This window comes from Malania oleifera, chromosome 9 (genome assembly GCF_029873635.1).
Source record: "Malania oleifera isolate guangnan ecotype guangnan chromosome 9, ASM2987363v1, whole genome shotgun sequence".
Classification (NCBI taxonomy): Eukaryota; Viridiplantae; Streptophyta; class Magnoliopsida; order Santalales; family Ximeniaceae; genus Malania; species Malania oleifera.
The window spans coordinates 40,742,189-40,752,215 of record NC_080425.1 but is presented as its reverse complement, the minus strand read 5'-3'; the positions used below and the strand labels follow the sequence as shown (position 1 = coordinate 40,752,215).

At 38.3% G+C, this 10,027-nt stretch overlaps 1 protein-coding gene across 3 annotated transcripts; it reads left to right on the top strand.

Moving 5' to 3' along the window:
* The first annotated feature begins 6,046 nt into the window (after nucleotides 1-6,046).
* LOC131164663 (histone-lysine N-methyltransferase ASHR2) lies at nucleotides 6,047-9,744 on the top strand. Of its 3 annotated transcripts, XR_009139321.1 has the most exons (3): nucleotides 6,047-7,456; nucleotides 8,949-9,042; nucleotides 9,215-9,744. XR_009139321.1 is itself a non-coding variant. In XM_058122020.1 (2 exons), exon 1 carries the CDS (start codon nucleotides 6,217-6,219, stop codon nucleotides 7,432-7,434), a length of 1,218 nt encoding a protein of 405 aa, XP_057978003.1. In that variant the 5' UTR covers nucleotides 6,047-6,216; the 3' UTR covers nucleotides 7,435-7,456; nucleotides 9,215-9,744. The 3 variants fall into 3 exon arrangements, 2 of the variants coding, with proteins under 2 accessions (XP_057978003.1, XP_057978002.1); XM_058122020.1 differs by lacking the exon at nucleotides 8,949-9,042; XM_058122019.1 differs by having other exon boundaries at nucleotides 8,949-9,744.
* The last annotated feature ends 283 nt before the right edge of the window (nucleotides 9,745-10,027 follow it).

Genomic DNA, 10,027 nt, shown 5'->3' with positions numbered 1-10,027 from the left:
CGAACCACGTAAATTCTTGCTTTCTTGTGTTGATTTCTATTTGCTGTCATTTATGTGTGTGTATATATATATATACTACGTGGGTGTGTTACATATTTAGTTCTTCATTGATTGTTGCATTGTTATTCCGCTGTGCATTACGATTTTATACACAACACTTTATATAGGCCTCATGTCAGTTACATGGGCATGCTAGCTATCATAATCCTTTATTATATGTGTACTATGAAAATCTTGGGCTCACAAAGATGATTTAGACTCCAACTATGCTAGGTTTCTTTTATGGGACAAATATGTGAGGCCTTTGGGTCAAAGCAAACAATACCTTACCAGATTTAGACCCAAGACCATTACTTTTGGTATCAAAGCCACCTTGGGAGTATTATCATGTAGATGGATCTTACACATAGGTGTAAGTCACTCTAACGAGGGTGTTTGAGGAAGGATTGGAGAGTATGTCACGGTCCCATATCAGATGTGTATTAGGGAGATCTTGGACTTGTAAGTATATATATATACTACGTGGGTGTGTTCCATATTTAGTTCTTCATTGATTGTTGCATTGTTATTCCACTGTGCAATACAATTCTATACACAACACTTTATATAGGCCTCATGTCAATTACATGGGCATGCTAGCTATCATAATCCTATATTATATAAGTACTATGAAAATCTTGGGCTTACAAAGATGATTTAGACTCCAACTATGTGAGGTTCCTTTTATGGGACAAATATGTGAGGCCTTTGGGTCAAAGAAAACAATACCTCACCAGATTTAGACCTAAGACCGTTACTTTTGGTATGAAAGCCACCTTGGGAGTATTATCATGTACATGGATCTTACACATAGGTGTAAGTCACTCTAACGAGGGTGTTCGAGGAAGGATTGGAGAGTATGTCATGGTCCCATATCATATGTGTATTAGGGAGATCTTAGGCTTGTAAGGATGGTTTGGACTCCAATAATGTGAGACAACTTTCATAGGAAAAATTTGTGAGGCCAGTGGGCTAAAGTGGACAATACCTTACCAGAGTTGGGCTGAAGACCATTACACCAGCTTATACTCATCTTGCCATGCCTTAATCCTTGAGGCATTCTATATATTTCCACAAATTTCTACCACAATATTGCTTTTTTTTTTTTTTAATATAATAAAAAACTACAAATGACATTTTTGACACACTCGTCCATGGCTACCCTCTAGAAGTTTTGCCAGCGTCATATCTCCTTTCCTTGCAAATCTCACCCATCTCTCTCACTTGAATATTTCCCCTGACCACCTCTTTGATCCTCTTCCTCTTCAGCTTTTTGTTGGGATGATTTTTATTTTTCTTTAGCTATTTATTCAAATTTAAAGCATATAAATGTTCTTGAAAGGCTATTTTACAATGATTTCTCTTGCTGCTTCATGCACTTCGTTGACCATACATGGCATGGTAATGTGTGTGTCCCCATCTAAAATTTTTTAAAAGCTCAAAAGCTTTCTATTTGATAAAAAAATAAAGCAAGTTTCAAGAGATGATGTGGACTTAGATGCATAGATGATCGATTGGTTGTGAATGGACTCATTATGTCAAATTTTATCAAAAGTGCAAGTATAGCGATAGTAAGAATCATAGAAATTATTCAAATCATATAAGAATGGAGAAAACGAGGAAGGTGAAGGACTTAGATTACGAGACGCAAGGAAAGATAAAGAGGGAAAAGACTAAGAGGAGAAGAACATACGAGAAAAAGAGATAAAAAAAATAAAAGAGATAAAAGACACTAGGGTTTGTTTAGCACTAGGCTACTGCATGATGTTTGTTGAATTGAGTTGGAGATCCCCTTACAATAACCATTACACGTATTTATATCCTTTTAGGGGTCAATCTATTAGTTATACTATTATAAGCATAAATCTAAAATAGTAAGTCCAAATAATAGAGGAAGTTTATAAAAAATTTAAAACCTAATCATAAATTGGGATCATTTTATAACATTAAAGGTTCAAAATATTATAATTGACATGCTTGCCTTCTATGCTTATATGCTTTATTGCTTAATGATGAGCGACCTCTTCCTGATGTCTTAGATGACTATCATCACAAAATATGATAGACGAACTTCGACTGATGACATATGCAACCATCGTCGCCTGATGACTTATGCAATCATCGTTGCCTGTTGACTCTATGTGCTCTATCGCTTGAGTGACTACTTACTAGTTCTATGTTGTCTAGATAATAAGTGATTTCATCCCTTAGACGATTTGTGTCTCCCTTACAGTGTTTGACTTATGCCTTTTTTAGGAGATTCTCCACATTGGGTGACTATGACAACATGTGATTCACCTTACCTAAGCAAACTCTTTTTAAGGTAATTATCTTAGTTGAACGATCATTGTCACATTCGAGAGGAGTGCACAAGGATGACACAATTAATTTCCCCAATGCTGCTCCATTTAGTTATTTATAACAGTTATAAGTGAGTTGTCATAAAGTAAAACCTCAAGTTGACTTGTTTATTAATGGACGACTAATATATAAATCCAAACCCAATAAACGGGTAATTTGTTTAAAAATATAATTTATTTATTTTAAAATTTTTAAACATTTCATGTAATAATAAAATGACATAAATTTTTTACGATTTTCTCATTTTTTCCATAAGGATTACCATCCTGAACAGGTTTTGGGGGAAATCCGGAAATGGGGAATGAGTTTCTGCTGAGTGTCAATCTCAGACATGGTTGATTGAGAGAACTAGAAGCAATTTTGTGAAATTGATTGAATCATGGCTGTGGGGGTTTAAATCAAAATAAGGTAGTGATGGTGGAAGAAGGCTCATGAATGGTTGGAACTTTGAAGCATTGTTGCACTAGTGGAGCCGTAGAGGTAGAGAAAGGAACTTGGCTCAAAAACGCACGACTGCGCTCGTGTGCGTGAGAGAGAGAGAAAGAGAGGGAGAGAGAGAGGAAGAGAGGGAGAGAGAGATGAGGTTGTGCAGTGTGGCTAGGTCGAGCGCTGAGGCACCTGCATGCTGCATGTTTGCTGTCTGCGAGGCCGAATGGAATGGAACTACCTCTTCTTGTTCTTGAGAGGCTGAATGGAGTGGCAATAAGGGAATGGTTTGTAGGGTTATGTTAAATATCTAGAGTTTTTTCCCATTTTAATATTATTTAATAATAAAATATTAAATAATACTTTATTTGGGAAAAATTTTCTCGTTTTGAGGGTTACGCAATCTCGCAGCTTGGTGTTGAAAGATTTAAACAAATCTCGTAGGTTGGTCCTGTGAGATTGGCATGGGACCCTTCTCTCCTTTTTTTTTTTTTTTTTCTTTTTCATGTGTTGCCTGCTCCTGCTTCTCTCCAAGCCTTTCTCCTCTGTCGGCGATAGAAGGTCCAACCCCCCTTTTTTGCCCACTTGTTGCCGTCCACGAACACCATGATGCGAGGCGAGAGGTGCTGGATTTTACGGAGATCGATGGGGTTAGCGGAGAAGCCTCAGATGGAGGGAAGCATAATGGAATTGAAAGGGAATAGGAAGTGGGTCATCAGCGGAATCCCACTGCGTGCTCTGTTGAGGACGAAATACACAAAGCCGACGCCAAAAGAGAAGGCGATCAAGCAGCCGACGCCGAGTCGCACCCATCACGCTACAAGACTTCGACAATTGGCTTTGAGTCCCTGAATCTCCGTGTTCCGCTGATTCTCCATCTCTAGAACCAGAAGGTTGTGAATAAATTTAATTTATGTTCGTGGGTTTTATCTGATGGACAACAAAAACTTGAAACTAGAGAGAGAGAGAGAGAGAGAGAGAGAGAGAGAGAGAGAGAGAGAGAGAGAGAGAGAGAGAGAGAGAGAGAGGTAAAAGGGCAACAAAGATAAAAACTAAACCTAACCTTGAGATTGTCTTGGTTTGTTCATATTCAAAATCAAAGGCTCTATGACTTCCACATGAAGATGACTGCTCTAGTCTTTTCATGTCAGGAGAAAAATAAGGAACTCTACTGTGGTGGAGAGGAGGTGCTCGCGTGCTGTCCGTCACAGTGTATGGCCATGGCCACTTCATGCCAACCATCTGTAACCATGGCAGCGAGATTTTCCAATAGGAAAAAAAAGGGACCCATTTTCACCCTCTCTGTTTCTTAACAAATCAGCCCATTTTATGTATGTTGCTGCTGTGTTTTCATCTGCTCTGTTACCGATGACGAACCACTCAAATCGCTTCTGATAGAGCTATTCGAACTCAAATTGCAAGAACCCACTTCAGAAATTGGAGTTTTAATCCCCAGAGTCATCAAAGAAAGGTTTGGAACCTCCCATTTGTGCCCATCCATTAATGCAGTCGCCGGAAAGCCAGAGTTCCCTCTAAATGGAACAATTGCCCCTCATTTATTTTTGTAATCACAATGCTGATATGTGGTCTCGTTGTCTTCTTCGCATTCCTGCGCCAGAAATTTTATTTAAAAAATTTAAAGGAGAATGTGGACGTTGTCACGACCCGATTTTTCCACCATTTTTTTTAAAATTAAATAAAAAATAATAATTATCATAATTTGTCATATTAAAACCCTGATATCATATATCATCAAGACCCGACTCAAAGTGGGATACCGGATAATCAATCCATTATATAAGAACATACCTAACAACGGACATCCATATTTACATACCATCCAGAATACACATAAGCAAAGTTATATACATCTATATACATCCCCAAAAGTCCATAACATACACAAGGGGATTACCCAAACACATTCCCCAACACAAAATGTTTACCCTCTCTTTTAGGGTACTAGCTCCCCTCTATCTCGGAACTCTATCTCTTGGTCTGTTACGGTTTCCTGAAATATTAAAATACTTGAGTGAGACACCTCTCAGTAAGATGGAATAATTATTTACAGTGTGTGGCAGTATGAATTCAATTATATCATATCACACTCCATTTTAATACATATAACAGTTGGGAGAAAATATATAGATATGTACTCATTATCATATATGTATGTAAAACATATTTTTCAAAAGCTCTCTTATCATTTTCATAATCATATATGTACTTTCTTATTTCTCAAAACCATATTCACATTTTCTTTTATAAGCTTTTATTTCTTATATGCATATTTCAATGACTTTCGTAAGCTTTTTTTTCTCATTTTCATTTTCACATTCCACCCCATGGGTATCCTCCAATATATTTCACAACGTGTCTATAACCCATGATTGTTCATTATCATGTTTGTAATGAGTAATCACAATCCATCTCATGAGTTTTCGCTAGTATAGAATCCACTACGTGTCTGTAACTAATGGCTGCCTTGAAGATATTCCCATCTCATCGTCATACTTCCCCCCACGACTAGGTTGTGCGGTTCGAAGGTTGAATTTAATCACAATTGGCCTACCTGATTAGATCAAGGGGGAACGTGTTGCCTGCCCAATCCTGGTTTGGACCCCAGGAGGGCATCATAACCCTGCACAGGCCCATTTGACTGTCTCGCCACACTCTTCACGAGACTGTGTGGTTGCACTATCACTTCACTAGCAACAGTATCGTGCTCTCTATTAACAACAATCCATTAGTGTACTCATTTCCACATTTCCATATTCATATTTCAATATTCTCAATTCAATATTCACATTTCAGTATCTACATTCATCTCATCATATCAGTAATTTTTCTATTTCTTTCTCCTCATAATATATATATATATATATATATATATATATCTTATTTCTCGTATTTCAACATTTTTTAGTAAAACATATCAATACCACATTTCATTATTTCCTAGTAAAATTATTCTATATGTGACTTTTCATCATTTTCATATAAAAATCTCATTTTATCACAATTATGTATATAAAATATAATTAAATTTCCATAACTTCCTTCCTTTATAAAATAGTTTAGTGTATATATATATATATATATATATATATATAAAACGGGTCACCCATTATTATTATTATTATTATTTAATTTCTAATTATATATAAAATTATCTTTAATAATATATAATATTAAAAGATGCTATGAAAACTTATTTTATTTTCATCTCGTACAAAATCCCGATAGGTTAACTTGGAACTTGAAAGTTGAAACAGTGTGAGGTTTGGGACGGGGAGCCTCCCTCGGCTGCCAGCTGATCTTGTTGTTTGAAACAGAGCATATCCGCCGCTTCTTAGCTCCGTTGGCGAAGAAGAAGAACAAACGTCGTCTATGGCAGCGGTGGAATGTCAATTTGCTGCTGCCACAGGAGCAACAGCTCCGTCTGTCACAGTGGCGGAGATCCATGGGAGAGGAAGGGCTCTCGTATCCTCGCAGCCGCTAAAAGCCGGTCAAATCGTCTTCAGAGACTCTCCCATCCTCCTCTACTCTGCTTTCCCCTTCGAATGCGATGGTGCTAGCTCCTCCTCCATCGCCGCCGATCGCAACTACTGTTCCCACTGCTTCAGAAAGCTCCACATCGCCGCCGGCGCCTCCATCATTTCCTGCCCCTCATGCTCCCATACCTCTTTCTGTAGTCCTAGCTGCCGATCGGCGGCTCTGTCTTCGACCCATACCCCTTGGGTCTGCCGAACCCTAATTCGCCTGAGAAACTGCCCTTCGCTGGTCGCGCTCGACCAAGATCGCCAAGTCCAGGCCCGCTTCCTCGTCGCCGCCTACAACCTCGCTGCCGTTTCTCCATCCGACTTCCAGATTTTGCTCTCTCTTCAAGGCGCTGGAGACGGCAACGACGCCGCCGTGTTCCTTCATTCCCTCATCTCTTCCCTCTCTCCTCCTCCTCAAAGCGTATCCGTGGAACTCACAGCGGCTCTGCTTGCTAAGGACAAGCTCAATGCCTTCGGTTTGATGGAGCCTTTCTCACCGGGAGGGGAGAGATCCGTCAGGGCTTATGGTATGTATCCCAATGCGTCTTTCTTTAACCACGATTGCCTTCCCAACGCTTGCAGATTCGATTATGTGGACACCGATCCCGATGGAAATACGGACATTATCGTGAGAATGATTCACGATGTTCCCCGAGGAAGGGAAATTTGTTTGAGCTACTTTCCTGTGAACGAGAAGTATTCACACAGGCAGAGGAGGCTCCTGGAAGATTATGGCTTTACCTGCGAATGCGATCGGTGCAAGGTTGAAGCGAATTGGTCAGATGAGGAGGAGGAGGAGGAGGAGGGTGATGAGATGGATGAAGACAGTGATGACCGAATGGGTATGGGGGTGGATGATGTAGAGAATGCATTGGAAGCAGAAAGTGACTTCCCTCATGCCTACTTCTTTCTGAGATACATGTGCAATAGAGATAATTGTTGGGGTACATTGGCTCCATTGCCTCCTTCCAATGATGGTACACCATCGAATGTTGTGGAGTGTAATGTTTGCGGCAGCTTGAAGAAGGACGAGGATGAAGGAGACGCCAATTCGATGGATGATTGACTCTCTGTACCGCCTTTTTCTTGTGAGCATTTTGATCTATCGGCGTATACATCTTTTGCACATTTCTTTCTTCTTGCCGCCTGGCCTATGAACTATCAAGTATAAACTGAATAGTCGATAGTTCTTTTATTCAGAATTTTATTTTATAGCTTTGCATGAAATTAGCAATATTTTTTGGTCAGCTCACAGAGCCGCAGGAGCATTTCTTTTGTGAGTCTCCTCTACACTTTATGGCGAGGGGGAGTCAATAATTTTTGTATAGCTTTGACCAATCCTTATGCCCATAGCAGTCAATATCTTTTACGTTTTGAGTTGGAGTTTATATAGCTTGTTTTAATGGGTATACATTTAAACAAAAAGGCTTAAGTGACATCTCTTTCAGCCCGACCCATGTTTGTAGTTGATGATTAGCTCACCATGGCAGCTGTGTTGTCCAACCATAGCAATTTGGTTGTTTTGGGTGCTTGACCTCTCTCTCTCTCTCTCTCTTTATTGTGCCATTATGTAGGTATCAAAATTATTTTTCTAGGTAAACTTGCAATTACCCTAGGTTTGGAGCAAAGAAGGGAGTTTATAATCGAAATTCCTTTACAAAGGGATGTTTCACACCGCGTTTTCTTTTTCCTACACCTCGCCAATAGAGGGAAGAAGAAAGAGACCGGATCAAAAAACAACAACAACAACAATAGCAAAATTGTAGCATTGGATCATGGAGCGTTCTAGTTTTGTTACAAGGGGGAGCAAAGTAGCAAACTATTGGTACATGTGTGAAGATTTATGGATTACGAGTTAATTTAACTGAAATTTTAGTGTTTCTAGGATGTGATTGAAGAAGTGCGAGCAACCTTGATTTTTTGGTGGCGAATGAACTTCATTTGAAATGTACCTCAGGATATTGAACTCATTTTTCTTGTTTCTTTTTTTGCTTTACAAATGCAAATTTTCTCAGAATATTTGATTGCTTAATTATTGAACTAACTCTGTCATTCGAAAATGTTAGTGCAATGTTTGTCGAATTAGCTTTTCTAAATGCTCGAGTGAATTTCTTGCTTCCCTGGCAGTCTAGGCTTTCCTGCTTGACATGTTATCAGTAGTTTTTGCCCTTAGGGATTAGGTCATTCCAGGACATGAAAATTGCGCCTTCATTTCTTGATATTGGGTTTAATTATGTTACTTGCTACTGCAAGAAATTATGTAGGATTGGAGAAGTGTTCTTTCCATCTCTTGTAAGGGTGTGAATAGCAGGCTTATTTGATACATACATGCATACATAAATACATACATGCATAAAATATAGATAAACGTGTATATATATATATATGTGTGTGTGTGTGTGTGTGCATGCGCACGCGTGTATAGCTATCATTTTTAGCAGTTCAGGGGGTATGCGCCGGATGGTGCAGGCTTGAAGCCCACAAAATTAAATGGTGGGTTCATTGGCAGAGGGGGAGGAAGCGAGAACTGATCTGTTTGGTTGAACTGATTTCTTGGTTTTAAACTTCTTTTCTCTACAGGCAAAGTGCAGATAGAAGAAGCAATGTATGCATTCTCACTGCCGCAGTTCTTGGTGGTATTGCTATTGCAGATATTTTGTTAGATGTAATTTAGGTAATAGAGTGCTGTTGTTTTGGATTTATCAGCTAGGCTTTTCCACTGCATGTTTATTTTTATTTATTTAATTTTTGAAAGGATAGAAATACTTGCAAATACATAGAAGATATTAACCATCGTCATTTTATAATGTTCCTCAAAAGTATTTTTGGTTCTTTTATGTTGGAAGTGTGAGATTAGGCAAGATCAATTTAAACTGCGGCTGGACTTTACCATCGGGTGATTTGTGAACAAGATGAACCAAAAGATGTGGTCCTGGGAAGGTACATATTTTGCCTTGGCATGGGCTATATCTTCCATTACTGCTCTTTACTAGGTCGGTCCTCTGCGCACGTAACACTGCATTTGATCGGGAAGAAGTGGAGAGTAGGAGAGAACTGATGCTTCTCTCATTTGATTCACGTTGGGTGTGATTCATCACATGGGTTGAAATGGGTGAAAATGATGGTTTTGTTTCTTAAACCAAGGGGAAATGAAGAGACATGGAAAGAAGCTACTTCAAAAGATTGGAGCACCCCACGGTTTTCATTTGGACAAAGAGTTTTGTTTGAGAAAGGAAAAAGAAAATGAGAAGAAAAATTAATTTTTCATTTTTACTATGACAAATGCTATTTAAATCAATTTTCTTTTTTCTTTTTAAATAGACAATGACATTTAAAATCAAAATTTTTGTCAATTGTTGTATATCTTATTTATTTATTTTTTTTAATTCTCTTATAATCAAACATGAAAAAGCAAAATTCTTTAGGCTTGTTTCGTTAAGGTTTTGATATGTATGCCCCAATACCACAAAAATGTCACATTTAGGCTCAATGGGTTCCATTTCAGCAATTTTTCAAAAATAATTGTAATGATGATAGTACTACTAATGATGATAATAATTATTATTTTATTAGTAAATTAAACCTTAATCAAGCGTGTTACACTTTGACCTAATGGGTGTAGATGTTAAATATATATATATATATATATATATATATAT

Coding starts and splice junctions, on each gene's coding strand:
- LOC131164663 (XM_058122020.1), top strand. CDS start 6,217: ATGGCAGCGGTGGAATGTCAATTTGCTGCTGCCACAGGAGCAACAGCT.